Raw genomic sequence first — 18,863 nt, 5'->3', positions numbered from 1 at the left:
CTCTAACCCACGCACGTGTACCAAACCAATTTTATTTATTTAAAACTACTGTAAACATGTGTAGGTTGATAATTTTATTCATAGTATGGTTTGAGTAAGCTAGACACATCTAAAACACAGCCAACTACTCAAGTCCTGAAATTTGTGCAAAGAATCAAACCGCGAAGAAAAACTAAGAACTTCTCGACTGAGAAGTCGAGATGAAAGCTTAGCTCTGGTGCAAATCTTGCTTCCTCACAAATTGACTTTGATTCAAACACTAAAGCTCTTGTCAATATGCAAATACTCTTTAGGTGTTTCTTTGTGTGAGTTTATTAATTTAATAGAGCTTAAATTGGTATTGGTCTTCCAATGGTGAAATGATGATGAATATTACTCCTCTTTCTCCATCTAGTGGTCATTAGGAGGACATGCAACTATTTTTGGCTCCGTGTTTCTTTCCTTCAGTTTTTGTTTCTTAGATTTATTAAATTATGATTATTAGTCAGTGTGTAAACATCATTTAATCAGCTCATAAATGACAAGACATTTCTTTCAAATAAATTAAGACCATGTAAAGGGCTGTGAGCAAATTAAATTGTACTGAAAACTATGGAAGAGTTTATATAATTCTGTGTATCATTAGTTCCCATAAGCTCCACACACAAGATTACACTTTTGTAAAGAAACTTTGTACAGGAATTCTGTGGACTTTCCCCCCACATACAAAGACAGAAAGACATAAATGGCAAGCAGAGTACAGTGTAATCTTGGTTTTAATCACATTATATAATTATACAATATAATCTTGGTGGTAATTAGAGTTTAATGTAATGTGATGGTTGAATTGAATCTGGTATATATCATGTAAACATATAAAATAATTTGTATAAGGTGAAAATTGTGATCTCCAACCACCCTATCTCCATGACAGGGGCACGCAAAAGTAAATACAATCACTATCACAGATGGCAGGGAGGTATAGGCCTCCATTCACCAAGTGAGCGCTTTAATAAGCTGGTGTACAGGTCTACTTAATGTAAATATCGAGTCAGCCAATCATGTGGCAGAAACTCAATGCATAAAAGCATGCACTCATGGTGAAGAGGTTCAGTTGTTATTCAGACCAAACATCAGAATGGGTAAGAAATGTGATCCAAGTGACCATGGAATGATTGTTGGTTCCAGATGGGGTGGTTTGAGTATCTCCTGGGACTTTCATGCACAACATTTCTTTAGAGTTCACAGAGCATGGTATGAAAAACAGAACTGCTGCATCCAGTGAGCAGCAGTTCTACGGGCAAAAACGCCTTGTTAATGAGGGAGGTCAGAGGAGAAGGGCCAGACTGGTTCAAGATGACAGTGACTGAAATAACATTACAACAGTGGTATGCAGAAGAAGCGTCTCTGAACACACAACACGCTCTTGAAGTGGATGGGCTACAACAGCAGAAGAGCAATGAGTATAAAACCATAAAATGAGTGAGTGTATGTATCTGCTATGCTAGAGTCACGCGTTGGCCTGGTTTGAATGCAGCCATGCCTTGAGTCTTCCCATCCGACCCTGAGTAACCAAAGGACTCGTATCTGGGGAAACAAAACAAAACATAGCTTTAAATCAGGAAAAAGAAGACCTTTATTAACCCCTTAAGTTTCACCAGCCTCACAGGGCTGGGCTGCTGAGGGTTTTTTTGCATTCATTCCTTTTTTCAGCCTTCAATTTTCAATCACTATGGTAACAGGATATACCATTTGAAACCTTTAAAACACTGTTCTATCTCTATAACCTATTTTAAGATGCCATTGCTTTAGCGACAAAAGTTAATTATTTTGTAACATGCGGGGGGGGGGGATCTCACCTTCTCTGCATCCAGACTACACACATCAAGGTAATGTCAATGTTCTTTTCACAGCAAGGGTCCAGCGAACCAAATGCATTAGTTTCTAATTCTAAAAACCACGCTAATCTGTATCCACTCAAACTGAAAATATAAGACTCTTGGAAAACAAACCCAAAACGATTCCCTTTCAGAAGAGACCACGATTATACATGTAGTCAAAAGAGTTCAAGAATAGTAAAGATATGAATTTGGGTATGTCATTTTCAAGCCCGTGTTAAGAAAAGGGGTTAAGCTTAGAATGGAACCAGAGCTATAAGCAATAAAATATTTAATTCCTTTTAAATCCCTTTTTCAGCTCTCATGTTAGGAAATATAGGGCAAACACCCTTAAGTTAATTCCTTCTGACAGGGCTCCATAAACAATGAATACGGTCTTGTACAGTAACTCTTTACCCAAATTCTCACTGGGCAGGCTTTCCAAACACCAAACTTGATTGGATGTGACATGCTGGTTATACAACTTAGGAGCTATGCAAATCATGCATTTCACAGCATGTCGAGCCCTCCTTGGCTACTGAGTGATGACGAAAACTGTAGTTTGACTGAGATTTCATGTAAGTCAGTGAGGTTTATTTGGGAGGTCAAATACATGACAGTGTGTGCACCCAGGACTGTATAGTTGGTCACAGTGCGGTTACGAAAGCAGTTGGCAAGTGTTTTTCAAATGAACATGCTTCCCTGGGTTTCCCATCAATATAGATCAGCAAGGAGGTCAAAATTGGAGACCCTTATTTAATATTAGCCTTAAAGCCAGTCCACACCAAGAAAGATAACATAACGATGCCTATAAATATGTTTTAAAAAATCTTTCTAACTCAAGTGGATGGCCACACCCCAACTATAACGACAGCGAGGAACGATATTGTTGGGATCACTTTCAGAACGATTATTTCCCGCTGGATGAAGAATAAAACACTGAAAGCCAATCAATCAAAATCCATCCAAATTTACAGGACGTCACGTTAAAATTGGCAGATGACATAGCCGAGAGGCTACTTACAGAATGTTATCGTCCAACAGTGTGGATGCTCACATCATTATGGTTATAGATAAGGTAATAGTTTTAGGTTTTGGTGCGGGTGGGCTTTTAAGGATAGTCACCGTACTGATGATGAGGACGGCACTGTGGTGAAGGATACAAGGTGGAGGAGAAGGAGGTGAAGGGTAACTCACAGCTCTGTGTACCTCCTCCAGTCCTGCCTGCTGATGGAGGCGCGGGTAGAGGCCAGGGCAGAGGTCAGGTGGGCCTGGCAGATCAGCAGGGCCGGTTTACTGGGCCCCGTCTGTGGCAGAACGGACTCCTCCTGGGCCCCAGACAGGAAACAGAGGGGTGAGGCCCTGTGTTATCATGCTCATCAGTAAAACTTTCATTCCAATTGCTTAGTTTTCTTTTCCTTGTTCCCTTTCTACTGCTACAGTAGCTCCACCCATCGAGAGAAGCATGAAAAAAGGGGTGAGAAGAAGTGAAATTGGGGAAATCGAGAATGTGAATTAGGCAAACGGAATGTCCTTGCTCCTTCCGTCAGTTCGAAGCCAGGTCAGTTACAGACGTGGATGACGGGGAGAGGTAGATCCACAGGTCGATCATTTATACGTCAAGCATTCTGAAAAAATACTCCATGCTGGTCTCTCTCTTTAAGGACAGAGAGATGGGCTCCATGCTGGTCTCTATCTTTAAGGACAGACAGATGGGCTCCATGCTGGTCTCTGTCTTTAAGGACACAGAGATGGGCTCCGTGCTGGTCTCTATCTTTAAGGACAGAGATGGGCTCCATGCTGGTCTCTATCCTTAAGGACAGAGATGGGCTCCATGCTGGTCTCTATCTTTAAGGACAGAGATGGGCTCCATGCTGGTCTCTGTCTTTAAGGACAGAGATGGGCTCCATGCTGGTCTCTCTCTTTAAGGACAGAGAGATGGGCTCCATGCTGGTCTCTCTCTTTAAGGACAGAGAGATGGACTCCATGCTGGTCTCTGTCTTTAAGGACAGAGATGGGCTCCATGCTGGTCTCTCTCTTTAAGGACAGAGAGATGGGCTCCATGCTGGTCTCTCTCTTTAAGGACAGAGAGATGGGAGCCATGCTGGTCTCTATCTTTAAGGACAGAGATGGGCTCCATGCTGGTTTCTATCTTTAAGGACACAGATGGGCTTCATGCTGGTCTCTATCTTTAAGGACAGAGATGGGCTCCATGCTGGTCTCTGTCTTTAAGGACACAGATGGGCTCCATGCTGGTCTCTGTCTTTAAGGACACAGATGGGCTCCATGCTGGTCTCTGTCTTTAAGGACAGAGAGACGCACACTCACCGTGAGGCGGTTGCGGTAGTTGGTCTTGATGCTGGCGATGTCGGTGCGGAGCAGCTCCAGCTGCTCGTGGCTCAGGTCCTGGTAGCCCTCCTGCAGGGAGGTCATGAAGACGGGCGTGTGGGAGCAGACCGGGTCCCGCAGAGACGCACCCGTGAGGTCATGGGTCACCGAGTTTGGGCCCGAAAGGCACTGAGAGTTCTGGGTGAGAGAAGACACAAAGGTTCTGATGAACTAAACAAGAATGGTGCTATGTTGTGAGCGACACAACTGCATGTTTTAACATGAACATATTTTTATGTAATTGCATTTAATTTTATTGTGGACCCCAGGAAGACTAGTCAATTTCTATTGCAGCAGTTTATTGTATAATAAACAACAAACGATAAATCACCCAATCACATCTAAGAAACAAACTCTCATTGTGTGTGCAGGGACGGCTCTGGCTCTAAATTAATGCATAGATTGTTTGTCAGCAGCCAGCCCTGTATGAACTGTGCAAAAGCAAATTCTGGAAATGCAAACATAATACATGAGTACCACCTATTAGCACACAGCCAAAGAGAACAAAAAACTGTGCTTATTTATGAAGTATAAATTCAATCAAGGACCAGGACACACACACGATGAAAGGATTTGTACTGCGATCTTCCGTAGTGCTTTTACATGGCCTGAACACCCAATTAGTTGTAAGTTCTCGTTTCTGTGTTTACACAGTCTTGGCTTTTTGCTGTCGTTTGTTTAATGTAGTTTACTGCTCATTATGTTTTTGTTCTTGTGTGTATAACTTAGTCAGACGATCATTAGGACAGCTTGCAAGCGCCTAATGTAGTCTTTACTTCTACTCGCTGTCTGTCTTTGTACTGTACTTTGGACTACCCTCATTACTACATTTTGTACCCTTATCTGTGCCTGCATTGACAGTTACTCTGGATAGCAAAACCCCTGGCAAAATATGAAGTAAATCAACTAGGGAAGGTAAATGTTTTTTGTGACTGCAACAGCTATTCAGCTACAACTATTGCAGTAACCAGCTTACAAAGTTATGAAAGAAACTTGATAAACTCTGAATCTGACATAATTACCTCAGAGTTTGCTTCAATTACCCCACTACCATGCACCAAGCTGGTCTTGTCCCTGTACACCAGTGGTTCCAAATCACAGTCCCTAGGGCCCCCCTGTGTATGCTGGTCTTCCTACCAACTGCATTTGCAATAGCAGAATTTTAACAAGCTGTTAATTTTTCTTAACGGGGTGCTTATCATGTTTAGAGGGATTACCTACCATATTAAACCACATTCTCAGAAATCATGATGCATGCAATGAAAATACAATTTACATGGCCATGTTGTGCTTATTGTGCTATATTGCAAAAAAAGTACATCCTTTTTAACGGATTAAAATAAAGACTGAGATGAATCAACCTAATTGGTGAAATTGCGGACAGCTGGCCATGAAAATTACCATGCAGAATTGACAAAGCAAATAATGAGGCAAACCTAAATTGTGTTATGTTTGAGGGAAGAATTCCAAATTAAATGAAGGTTAAAAAAATTAATTGTGTCGCTTAAGAGGGTAAATAATCACTCTAAACATGAAAAGACCCTTGTTAATAAAAATTATCATTGTGTTAAAATTCTGGGACTGTGAATTGTGGCTGGCACAGAAAACCAGCATACACAGGAGTGCCGCAGGACCGTGATTGGGAAACACTACTGTTCACCATACAAAGCCATGCGTAATATTGAGACAGGATTTCAGAATTAAAATATCTGAAAGCCAACAGAACCTCACACTAAATTCAAGATCAATATAGCCCAGTGCTCCTCACTCCTGGTCCTGGTTCTTCTTTTCACTTTTAATATCAGCAATATCAGACCTAAGAAACTAGGTTAGGTGAGTTAATTGACCAATTAAAGCAGTTCCATACAGTTAAGTGTGGAGTAACTACAAAAGCCAGCACACCCTGCGGTTCTCCAGGACCAGGACATAGTCCATCTGTACCCACACAAGCTCTGGTCCTCCCAGCGATGCCTCACCAGCTCTGAGAGGGACGGGTTCCCCAGCTCTGACTCGTAGGAGCTCCCGAAGTAGAGGCGCCAGATGTTGTGGTGCGGGTCCTCCGGGGGAAGCTCCCCCGGGTCCAGCAGAACCGCGCCGTGCTCCAGCCCCACCTCGCCCTCCCCGGCCGAGTCGTCCGACCCGCTGCTGTGGTTCAGGAAGATCATGGAGGACAGACTGACGTCGCTGTCTGAGCCAGAGCCCAGGTCCTGCGGGCCAAGATGCCACAGATCAGGGACGGGCAAGGAGGGTTTCTGGATTTCAGACTTCTGCTCTTAATTATTAGCCCAATCATTTACATTCTGTCATTTATACCCACATTCTGTGATGTTCTTGTAGGATTTTCTTTTGGTCTAATTAAAAAAAGACTGTAGAAGAATGAGCGATTGGAATGACTGTCATGACGGGGCCTGCCACAGGGGGCGGTGTGGGGCGCTCACATGAAGGTAGCCGGCCCCCAGGCTGCTGTGGATGGCCTCCAGCTGGGCGTTGTACAGCAGGGCCTTCAGATCCGCCCCGGTGTAGGAGTCTGTCGCGCTGGCCATCTGCTCCAGGTCCACGTCCCCCGCCATGGGGACCGACTGGGTCAGGGCTTTCAGGATCTCCAAACGGGCTTCCTGCAGGAGTGGAGGGGGTAACCAGACTGTAGAAAAACATTGACCTAGTGCCTGATGTCACCCACTGACTATACATGGGCTTGTGAAAAGCCGGGGAAATCAAGGTTACTGCCATGTTGTATCATTTGGAGCCAGAGACTGCGCAGTAGGGAAGCTGGTGCGGCTTAGCCTGAGAGAGAGTGATGTAATCTGTCCCTGATTGCTGCATTGTCCTAACAACACGATAACCTAAGCACATGAGGATGCATTAAAAAATTGGACTATTGGACTCTGGACTATATTTTCTTCTGGTTAAAAAAAAGGTCTGAATGACCTACTCTGGAGCCAACCACAGTGGCCCTGAACAGTCTCTCAGCATGACCAGAAAATGAGCTTCAACAAAAGAAGCCCAGTTTTGGCCACTTGGGGGTAAAAGAGGTGGGTTGACAGGCTCCCTGGATCACCAAGATCCACCCATAGCCCAGAGAACTTGAGAAAGGACAGCCTGAATAATATTGCTTTTTGCTTTTTCAAGATGAGCTAGCTAAATGGCTTCAGTCATCAAAAGGCTGATAGCGTATGAGCTTAAACACGATTGTCCAAACAGGCAGGTGTACCTGGTCAGGCGGTGGACAGTACAGGGACTTGTCCAGGCGGCCGGGTCTCAGAAGAGCAGGGTCGATGAGGTCAGGGCGGCTGGTGGCGGCTAGGACATACACGCCTGTGGACCAAACACACAGAAAATCTCATTACCAGAGGACCAAACTTTAGCTCAATACAGTCCTTCATCCCAACATCTCCAGGACAAAATAAATTAGTAATAGGACATGAATAAGGACCAGGACTGTCTGGCTGATTTAAACACCCCAAGCTAACTTAACATCCTCTGTCTCTGGAAAGAAGCTAACTCTGTTAAATTAAAGTAGGTGCCCTCAGCAAAAGCAGCTTAGGAAAAGTGCCAACTGGTACTATATTAAGTTAGTAATTTTACAAGGGTAAAAACCCTTAATATCAATATGTTTTTTTTACTCAGTGGGTGTAGAAGAGAGCATCTCTCATTGTCTTTGTTTTCTCATAGTCACGTGTGACATCGAAATGGACATGGAAGTTTCATGCGAAGGAAATTTCAATGCAAAATATAATATAATATTCATTACTGTAAGTCAGTGCAAAATCAGTGACGATTCAACCAATTTTGCTGTAAAAGTTAATTCAATAACAATAGAGAAATGAGCGCCTGTTTGTTGTGGAAAACAAACATAAAAATTATTTAAACTATTAAATAGTTTTAAAAGTGCCATTACACCAGAGAAGAAGGGATGGTCTTACCCTGAAGCCCCTCCACCCCGTCCAGCTGGGTGAGCAGCTGGTTGACCACCCTGTCCGTGACACCGGTGCTGTCGTGTCCCCGACGCGGTGCCAGGGAATCAAACTCGTCAAAAAACAGGACGCAGGGCTTGGCAGACTGGGCCCTGCGAGGGAACCGCAATAGAGGTCAGGGCTGGGTCAGAGGTCATCCTTCTGCTGAACACAGCTCAAACAGTCGGTTAAAGTAAACAGCGCTTGTAGTAGGGAGGGGAAAGTGCTTGGCAAGATTTATCGGTAAATTCTCAATGCTCTCACTAAGTTCCATACAATCACCATTACTGTACACTAAAAACAAATCTAAAAAATAACTTTCACAATATCCCTCTTGTCTAACCCTCAAAAAACTAAGAATAAATGCACTTACGATGACTGTATTTTTGTTTAGAACAGCCCTTCATGTGTATTTTACTAGTTATGAATTTGATGCTTTAACCTGTGAAAGAACCTATGCACTTGTAAGTCGCTTTGGATTTAAAGCGTCTGCCAAATGAATAAAATGTAAAATGTAAATATTCAAATCACAATTTGTGAATTCACAAACTGAGTGACATGCCTACAGTATTTCTAATGCAAAATTCTAAGACCTTCAAGTACAATGAAGTAGCATATTTGATAATGAATTATTTACTAAATGGACTTCAAACTGTAAACTGTAAAGTTTGTGTTAGTCGGTCCAGCTGTACACAGCTGGAGAAAAAGAGGAGTACTGACCTCTGGAACACGTCTCGTACAGCCTGCTCGCTCGCCCCGATGTACTTGCTCAGAAGCTCCGGGCCCTGAAGACACACGACCAAAACGAGCCTCTGGTGCTTTAGAGCCAGAACTCGGCCATTTTGTATGCCAAATTTCACAATGTAATAACATATAAAATGAAAAATGTAAGTAGCTCAAGAAGGCAAGTGCATCAGCAGAGGGAGTAAAATGATCTTATAATGGCTGCAGTAATAATGTTTGTCAAAAGTGCTGCAGCGGTTCTCTAGGTAAAGTATGAAAGGCCCTTTAATTGCGTTTGTTTTTGCCTTAATAAGCCCAATAAATAGATCCTGCGTTGTAAAGTAGGACCTGGATCAGACTATGCTGGGAGCCGAGTTTAGCACAAGCACATCATCCATCCAGTGGAAGTGCTGGACTAGAAACACGGTCTAGATAAAATTCTGTTATTTAAAACTCTGGCCACATTCAAACAGCACAAAACCACAAGCTGTGAGCACAGCTGTTGCCATTTACTTAGTGCTGCTTGAATGATACACTAATTTTCTGTAACTTCCTGTGTACTGGCCAATCAGAGCTCTGTTAGGTGCACAGTCCCTGTGTTGCGGCCAATGAGAACGCAGTTTGGGGGCACCTTGATGCTGATGAAGTTCATGCCGCTGTCCTTGGCCACGGCTCCAGCCAGCAGGGTCTTCCCTGTCCCAGGGGCTCCGTACAGCAGCACGCCGGATCGCTGTCGGATCGGCAGGTTGGTGAAGAGCGCGGGGTACTGAAACGTACAAAGATGGTGGCATTAGGGGGCAGGACAGCCACCAGCCAACAATAAGGCCCTTCACTGAGTCATAGGCTCTACACACAAATAGGAGCATTTAAAAAAATGCATTCATTCCCAAAACCTATCCAGTTCCCTCTGTGAATTAAATGTACTTTATTTTGTAGGGTGGAGAGACTCGCGGTAGCGGATGGAAACCAGTCGTCAGAGCTCAAAAGTGGTTGCCGTGGCGGTTGCCGTGCCGTACCTTGGCGGGCAGCATTATGGTGTCCATCAGCAGCTGCCGGGCCTGGTGAAGCCCGCCCACCCGATCCAGGCCCACGGCGCTGGGGGGGTGAAGCCGGGCGTGCCACAGCGAGGGCGGGGTGAAGCCCTTCAGGGCCTGCTGGAAGTCAGACGTGGATAAACACACCTCTGAAACGCAGACAAAACAAACAAACTTTAAAACGGCAAACAAACCCGAACTGGCCTAGTTCGATAGCTGTAGCCCTTCTAACAAGAAAAGGAAGAAAATCTCACAACTGTACTTGCAGTAATGCTGTTGCTGTGAAATGAATCCAATCGCAAAACCTGCCTTAAATGTAGCTTTAGCTCAATAGCTCAGCCAGCTAATTTGCTAGACAGCAGCTAACTAGCGAGCTACGTAATAAGATATACGGCCATCTCGTTTGCTGGATAGACCGGTAGCTCAAGCAGCTTGCCAGCTTTACGCTACCACAGCATATGAGTGGCCTATTTGAGGGCTTTGTTCGTCAGTACCTGGCACAGAGCTGCCCCTGTTGTGCAGGGCATTGGCATGGATGGCCCTCTCCAGTAGCAAAGTGAAGTCCCTGGGGAGGTAGCCCTCGGTCTCCCTGGCCAGGCTCTCAAGGTCCAGCGCACCCAGGGTGTCCTGGGAGACCAAGCTCTTACCTCTGACCACGGCCCTCAAGACCTCTGTCCTCTGCGCCTGTAACAGACCAGCTTCTTCAGCCTCATTTATACCCCTCCTACAACCCTTGCTACAAGTGTCGTATGGCGATACTGGAGGTTTCGCACAACGTTTCGCTTTTTATACTTCGGCTAAGGTCTGCGATGACGGTTGGCAACAAGATGCCAAACAGATGATGTTTACATTTTTGAAAACATGACTGCCGTAGCTAGCCTATCCATGACAATGGACAGCCAGATGGAACACTGAAATTCAATCAATGCTGTGCGACAAAGTATGTCTGTCATACGACTTTTGACGCAAGGCTTGTGCGACGAGCATAAATCAGGCAGAGCCGTCCTGAAAAGCACAGCTCACCAGACAATTACAGCCTCCTACTGGAATGTCCATAACACAAAAAAACGCAGCATGAATGACCATTTAAAAAATGATAAAAATCAGACACCACAAACAGCTCTGCATGAGATGTCACAGCACCCACCATGCAATAAAAAATTGGTACAGCACCAATTCACATAGAACTGCACTTACGCCTCAAAACTGAGAAGAAAGTTCAATTAATTAAAAGTTCAGTTAAAGTGTGCCAAGCACTAACTTCTGAAAAACACATTACTACTGTACCGATTGCCTGTGCCAATATATTCCTGCTGGAATTTAATTAAAGCTCTTCTCTGATTTAACAACAATTTTGTGGTCTATTAGACAGCTGTTGGAATAAACTGTTTCTTAGGATCGTTAAGAAGATTTTAAATATCAAGTACTACAAACCTGTAGATTTACTAGCTCTGTAAAATAATGAGTATACAGCCACCTGCAGCAATTTAGCACAACAACTGATCCACTGGTGTGAGTAACAGCTCAGACTGCAGGCACTCCCCACTGTAGGACATCCGTGACCGCCATTTTAGTGCTAACCTGGCTGTACCATCTCTATATTACTAGGCTCTTCATAATTAATGCCAATAAATCCTTTGCTATGGACATAATGCACTGTATATACACACAGTGATTACTTCATAAGGTAAACCTATACACCAGATTGTTGACATTTCATCAGCCAATCATGGGCAGCAACTAAATACATAAAAGCATGTAGACAGGGCGACATGGCTCAGGCAGTAAGAGCAGTCGTCTGGCAGTCGGAGGGTTGCCGGTTCGATCCCCCGCCCGGGCTGTGTGTGTATGAATGGGTGAATGGAGAAGCATCAATTGTACAGCGCTTTAGATAAAGGTGCTATATAAATGCCTGCCATTTACCATTTACATGTTCAAGAGGTTCAGCTGTTTTTCAGACCAGGTCAGACTGGGGGAGAAATACCTGATCCGGGGGCGGTATGTGGGTGAAGCACTGGAAGAAGTGGGAGCCCTGGGCCTCCAGCAGGGATGGGTGCAGGGAGTGCTCGCTGTGGCTGGTGGCCAGCAGGGTGAGGAGCCCGCCTTGCTGCACGGCCTCAGCAGCCAGGTCCCTCAGACCTGAGGCAGCGATGACAACAAGGGCACAGCGCTGCTTACAGCTGCTCGCTTCCTGTCACTCACCAAAGACCTGCTTCAAAGGTCTCTACTCATTTCATCATTTTCACATGAACGTATGTCGCCTTTATATGTTTAGTCATAATCCATTGTAATACCGTATATAAAATACACTTGCAGAATTTGACTTCTTAAAAGCCCACACATCAGGGTTCTCTTTCTGGTTTTAGTATCTTAAGGGCATAAAACATTTGCAAAGAGCAGTGATGTAAGGTTTTTTTTCAAATATAGAAAAGTCCCTAGCCCTGCCCCCAGAGCCCAATCCTCTCTCCCCCTCTGCCTCCTGTGGTCAGCTCTCTGTGTTAACATTTATCCCCCTCATCCGATAATTATGCAAAAACATGTCATGTGGGAAATCTTTTTACAGACAGCTCGGAAACATAGCAGTTAGACCCAAAGATATCATACTTCTTTCAATTGTTTTACTTGGAGAAGTATGGAACACAAATGGGAAAAACTCCAGGATGATGTGAAACATATGCGTGCGTGCCTTTTAAAGAAGCAAATACAAAGTGTTATTTAAATGAGCAATGTGAGAACTTTGACAGCTCTTACACCAGTCATTTTATTGCTTTGTGATTAAGTTCTGCAATAGGTTCTTAAAGAGAGTGCAACCTTCAGCGCATTTGCGTAGTCTGAAGGTGAGAGACACGTACTCTGGGCTAACTGAAGGTGAGAGACACGTACTCTGGGCTAACTGAAGGCGAGAGACACGTACTCTGGGCTAACTGAAGGCGAGAGACACGTACTCTGGGCTAACTGAAGGCGAGAGACACGTACTCTGGGCTAACTGAAGGCGAGAGACACGTACTCTGGGCTAACTGAAGACGATGAATTGCCTCTGGGCCATGCTCATGTTCTGGGGACACAGCCGCCCCCGTCACATGATCCAGGTCATCTAGAAGCACCACTGAAGGCTGTCTCCACGATGCCTGCTCAAAAACATCCTGCAGCCTCTGCCGTATCGTGTCCACTCGCTTGCCTGAAATGGGTTATACCACATCAGACACCGGGCCACTGTATATCAAACACATCGCTATGTCACATTAATGTACCACATTAACAGCAATACCAGAAAAACTGGCTCAATACAGCAATGCCTGTGAAAACACAGCGTCATAGCCCTATGTGCACAGTATTTTTTACAAATGCAATGAATGCATCAGGTTGATCATCATACATGCTTTAACGGTCGCATAATGGTCAAACATCTAACTACAGGCTGAAAACAGCATCACTACACCGTTCCCTGCTCCCATGCACCTACCTCTCAGCTTCTTACAGTCGACCACCTCCACGTGAGTGTCCAGCTCCTCTGCTGCCCTTCTGCACAGAGCTCTGGAGAAAACGCTCTTCCCGCTGCCCTGTAACACACATACCACAGTGCTTGTGACAAGCTGACTCTCTCACAGAGAAAGGGGACCGCAGCTTCAGCTCCAAACTGCTCAGGAGTATTATTAGATTGTAAATGCTGGCCCCCATTTGCCACGACGAACACAAAGTACAAATCAAATCATGACATTACTGTCCTTATACTTTGCTGAGCGACATCTTTTTATAGGCAGTGAGCTGGGTTTTCCCCATTAGTTTGGTTATACTTCAGTGTCCCTGAGAATCAAAAACCACCCTGAAGATACTTTTGCCTTTCGCTGGTAATGATGTGTATGTTATGACCTGATCTAGTATCAGACCGTAATACCGGACAGGGAGAAGGAATGTAGGATGGGGAAAGGTAACGAACACAGCAGCCAACTCTGGTCCCATCTGCCTAATCAACACTCAAAACATTGGCTAGTCTTCTAAGGTTTACTGGGCACTAAGTGCGTGTAGCCTCCTGCCAATCAATAAACAAATCAAAAGGGGCTAGGCAACAGTTGAAAGTCAAACAAAAATACTGTCATGCACAAGTCAAAGAAGCAATCAATAATGCAAGTCTACAAGCAAAGGTTTGCAGAGCTAGTTTACCTAGATCAATGCAAATGGAAGCTTTTTCAAATAAAAGAAGTAAATCAAATCTGAAGTAAAGCAATGATGGTTGTGCATGCACAACTGTAAAGAAAAGGCTGCGACAGAGGTCGTAACACACAGCGATATTTACCCTGGCGCCCGTGATCAACACGGCCCCGTTTCTGAGTCCTGGGGTCAGGGCCCCCAGCACTTCAGACAGGGGCCCTCCCAGCAGACTGTAGGAGATGTGCTCGAAGGCCTTCACACTCAGGTCCTCCACTCCCCTGGACAGAGGGAAAGAGTCAAACAGCGCTGTGCTCAGAAAGGCCTTTCAGTTTGAATATTATTCCCCCATCTTAAGGCCATTTTATGTTCTCTGAAGCATACAGCCCTCGCTCACCGAATTGGAATTTATTTAAAACAACACTTCTGAGATACACTCATAATGTAATGAACAGACAAAACCTGCTGTCCAAGCAAGAGTTATTTACTGAAATTGACCAATGTGTACCTGAGAGGACATACAGACTATATCATTTTACTACAATATTTACTTGCTTAGCAGGTTTCCTGGAACATAGCACCTGTCAGCATACAACTTAGCATATCAGAATATTAGCTGCATGTTGTCAATACAATACAGATCAAATACTGGGATTTGACATTTGGGATTTGGCTTACCCAAGGCTGTCCAGTGAAGGAAAACTGAGATAATCATTGTCATCATCAGCTTTTGCAGGGACAGTCAGTGGCTCCCAAACAACCTGGGAATTAACAAACCATAATGAAGCATTGGTTTCAGATACAATGTGTGATGAGTCCCTCAGATGATGACTCAAAAAGCACAACGGATAACCGCTACCTGTATGTTAGTTTTCTGCAGCTGACCTGCCGTCAACAAGAACACCTCATCAGACTTTGCACTCTCCGACTCTGGCTTTAATACAGTCAAAGTGAACTCCAGGTTTTCTGGAAAGAAAGTGAACTGCTGATTACTATAAATAGTCGAACAAACAGTTTCAATTCAAGCATATTAATACTGTAAAAACAGGTAAATAAAGTAACATTATATTGCCAACTTCAATACCGCCATAAGCAGATAACACAGTTTTGTTCTAGTGCACCTGTAAGCCCAATTTTACATTTAAATTAAATTGACTAATTAAATGAATAAATTAATAAGTCAATTTAATTTACATGTAAAATTGGGCTTCATTAATTGAGGTGTTTTTGATAGTCATTATTGATAACTAAATTAATAAGTCAATTCAATTATTGAACTGAATTAGAATGCAGGGCTGCCAGCCTACCTTCAGAGACAGGAAGTGTAATGAAATGAGAGGGGCCTGTTAAACAGCTCAGGCCATTGTCACTTTGAGACTGCAGCCAACACAGGAAGGCCGACTGCACGTCCAGCTCATTCTCAGTCTGCTGCTTAAGAGAACCAACGGCGTATTCAATGTACATTCAACAACAGCCAACATTCAATACAACAATAAACTACATTTAAACTGCAGGTGATAACTGGACCACACACCATTCCAAATTGGAGGTGTTGTACAAGCATAAACAAACCAGAGCTTAACTATTATTTCATTTCATATAGGAAAGAAGCATAATGACTGTCTGATAAATATGATAAAATATGATGAATAAAACTCACCAGTTCTTGTAATGGCTGCAGTTGGACTACAGTGGCCAATTTAGGGGTGGATTTTATTGGTTGAATTCTCACAGCTGAGTGCATATCAATATTTAGCCGCTTCCTCAAGATTTCTGGAATCTGTAAAATATCAACAAATACAGTCAGTCTCTGCGACACATGAGTTATATTCTGGAGTTACTTCAACAAGCAATATATAAATCTTATGTATTGTCACCACAGATATTTGAAGAAACATACATCACTGAAGCACATATTTCCGGTTTCAGATAATTCAAATCTGAGAATAAAAATGAAAAAAAGCTTAGAGCCAAGCTGAAACCGAAGTTTGAGCAGCACTAGCTTCCCGCGATATGATGTATAGATGAGTGAACAGGATCTTTTGGGAGAATTTTTGAACTGATGTCAAATGAGGAGGGGGATGTCAAAAGAAGAAGCGTGCTGCTATGTGAAGGAGAGGGGAAACGCGGAAAATTGAGACATTTGACCGACACCGGTACACGATGGCATAAAATCTTGTTTTCCAGGAAGTGGTTAAAAACTAAAAAATTTAAATTAAAAGTTCTGAAAATACACAACTATTACAATTTTATACATTTTGGGGAATATATACTTTAAGATAGGTTCGTATGGTTTTGAAGAATTGACTAAATTGAGTAAAAAGGGGGGTTTGGCCTATTAGCTCAGGTGTACTCACCCAGACCCTCCCACTGTAGAGCTGTCTCCCTCTACTACTGTTCTGGAGATCCAGGATCTGCTCCACACAGTGACAGACCACCGTGACCACTGAGGGCCGCTCCTGGTCTTCATCTGTGCCAGGCCCTCCGTCACCGGGGGCAGTGCCCGCACTTCCTTTCTTCTTCTCTGAGGCCTGCTTCGCTCGCTCTCTCTGCTCTTTGGGCGAGTGCTGCCGGGAGACCCAACCGTATGTCATCACGGCTCGGTCCCGGTCACCCTCGCCATCGTGGTGACCCCAGGGCATGACTTGCAGGGCCCCCTGGTGTCCGACAGGGAAGGGCGGGGTCCCACACACACGGAACAGGGCGTCCCTGAGGAGAGGGGCTATTGCAGGAACAGAGGGGACCTCCCTATCAGGGTTAACGGTGCCTGTGAGCATGTACCGCACCAGGTTCTTCAGGTGGCTGACTCCCCACATGCCCGGACTGGGCTCGGGGCCGTCCAGTGGAGAAGTCTGGGGGGACTCCGGGACCTCAAAGTTCTCCTGCCTCTGCAGATGCGGGCTTTGGTTTGGGTCCCCAACTCCTGTGGGCCTGGGGAGACCGCTGGCAGGGTGCCCTCCACCGTCGCGTGATTTGGGCGAGACCACAAGCTCGGTGAACTGCTCCAGGTGTCCGTAAGGTACGGACGGTGAAAGGGAGGCTGTAGCAGACAGGGAGGACACAGGACACAGTCACAAATGCCTGTATGAATAATTCATGGCATTAATCACTTCTTTCTTCCTATCTGCCATATTAGATATGTGTGGTACAACACTGCACCCTGAGTCCTTACAGTGTTTTATGCAGTTTTATGAATTTAGCAGTTTTACCAGTATTATAGTACTGATGTGCTTAGCCTTTTGTAAACTACACTCTGTATTGCACCTAAATAGATAATGATGACACAAGGAATACTGCACGCTGACCTATTTGAATGTAGATGACAGTGCACTGGTTCACCCACACAGGAAACACTCCAGCCGGGAAAACTACTCGGACCTGGTCCAGGAGCTGCTGTTCCAGCGCTGAGCTGTGAAGCTCCTGAGGATAAAAAAAAGCAGAGTGGATATAGCCCCACAGAAGGTAGTCACAGTTTGCAGACGTAGCTAATATATGTAGCTATGAAGTGTGAACTACACATTGACATATCACCAACTATATGCACAATAGAGAGTGAATATAATGCTTGCACACTATCTACAATCCCAAAAGTGACTTGCACTTGTTTTGAGCCTCTTAAATAGTATGCTATGCAGGCATTAAGGTATTCATCGAAGCTCTCTGTCAGCCATACTAAGACAACATTTTTCAGCAGGAAGAGGGCCTTACCAGTATCTCCCAGTCATCTGGAGACAGTGGCTCTACCATTACCCGTTGAACAGACAGAACCTGCTGACAGGGCCGCAGAAAGCCCTGGAACATCATATGAAAATGATATTAGTTTTTAATACATTTCACATATTAACATAACTAAATTGTTCTCTGCTAAGAAAGCAGCCTAACAAAGACACAAAATGTTCTCTATTTAGTAGCTGAATTAAGCTATTTGACAGATGCACTGACAGAAAGTGTATTGCTACCAAATGCCAAGTCACCTGCTCTCCATCTTTGATGCCAAGCTTGTCACCCAGCTGCCTATTGACCTCGACAGTGTTTTCGTTCCGATTAGAATTTTGTACACATCTCGTCCAGCTTAGATATACAGGAGTACAGACCCCCCAGGAAAGCTCTAAAACTTGAGTCTGTTGGAAGAAATAATTGTCTTAGTGGCAGCACAATGATATCGCGGTTATCTTGTGACAACACCCTTATGTTACCTCCCGAGCTTGATATGCACCAATCAATTTGACAACAACGCTGTTTTGCATTTAACACTATCAAACTGTTGATGACATTATTCTGCAACTGAACACATCTCTCTTTCCAGTGCGTAAAAACTGAGTTAGGTAACGGTAACGCGTCGTGGCAATGACTTACCTCCTGAAGACAAAGCTGTGATACTAAGTTGGAAGGAAGGTGAATGAAACAGTTTTTAGAGTTGTTAAACACCACAGTGACAGGTTGAATCCCATGGCTACCCAGCATTGTTCACCAACTAGCCAGCCAAAACTATCCTTGCTGGGCTTAGTGCATACACATTATGGTTGAACTCACGCCGGATTGGGTACAGAGCACGAACATAATGTGGTGTTCTCTGTGCAAAGACAAAATTGACCGATCACAATTTCATTGATAATTTATGTTAGCCGATCAGGAAACTTTCATCTCGATACCCAAATATGACAAAATAAACCATTGTCCCATTCGTCCCGATACGGAATACACTGCAAGTAATACGCAAACAAGCTGAAGTTAACTTCGCATCGACTGATGTTGTCTTGTTG

At 44.2% G+C, this 18,863-nt stretch overlaps 1 protein-coding gene across 2 annotated transcripts; it reads right to left on the bottom strand.

Moving 5' to 3' along the window:
- Positions 1-737: 737 nt before the first annotated feature.
- Positions 738-18,835, bottom strand: pex1 (peroxisomal biogenesis factor 1). 2 transcript variants are annotated; one of them, XM_061254813.1, is made up of 24 exons: positions 18,457-18,835; positions 18,075-18,221; positions 17,809-17,892; positions 17,406-17,520; positions 16,458-17,140; positions 15,761-15,880; positions 15,408-15,531; positions 14,960-15,066; positions 14,779-14,861; positions 14,249-14,381; positions 13,418-13,514; positions 12,962-13,132; positions 11,939-12,093; positions 10,449-10,638; positions 9,937-10,103; positions 9,552-9,686; positions 8,918-8,982; positions 8,168-8,310; positions 7,456-7,559; positions 6,683-6,859; positions 6,221-6,451; positions 4,185-4,382; positions 3,054-3,184; positions 738-1,566 (listed from the first exon to the last, which is right to left on the bottom strand). In XM_061254813.1, exons 1-24 carry the CDS (start codon positions 18,562-18,564, stop codon positions 1,479-1,481), a joined length of 3,756 nt encoding a protein of 1,251 aa, XP_061110797.1. In that variant the 5' UTR covers positions 18,565-18,835; the 3' UTR covers positions 738-1,478. The 2 variants fall into 2 exon arrangements, with proteins under 2 accessions (XP_061110797.1, XP_061110798.1); XM_061254814.1 differs by having other exon boundaries at positions 15,408-15,528.
- Between the last annotated feature and the right edge of the window lie 28 nt (positions 18,836-18,863).

Source organism: Conger conger, chromosome 9 (genome assembly GCF_963514075.1).
Source record: "Conger conger chromosome 9, fConCon1.1, whole genome shotgun sequence".
Classification (NCBI taxonomy): Eukaryota; Metazoa; Chordata; class Actinopteri; order Anguilliformes; family Congridae; genus Conger; species Conger conger.
The sequence above is the reverse complement of the archived record's forward strand: the minus strand, read 5'-3'. Positions and strand labels throughout refer to the sequence as shown.

Bases quoted from the DNA above. Each gene is read 5' to 3' on its own strand.
- pex1 (XM_061254813.1), bottom strand. From the start codon at position 18,564: ATGCTGGGTAGCCATGGGATTCAACCTGTCACTGTGGTGTTTAACAAC. The intron at 17,141-17,405 runs GTCAGCGTGCAG...TGTCTGCTACAG, and splicing joins TGTCATCTACATTCAAATAG to CCTCCCTTTCACCGTCCGTA. The intron at 10,639-11,938 runs GTATTTCTCCCC...GGTCTGTTACAG, and splicing joins ACATACCGCCCCCGGATCAG to GCGCAGAGGACAGAGGTCTT.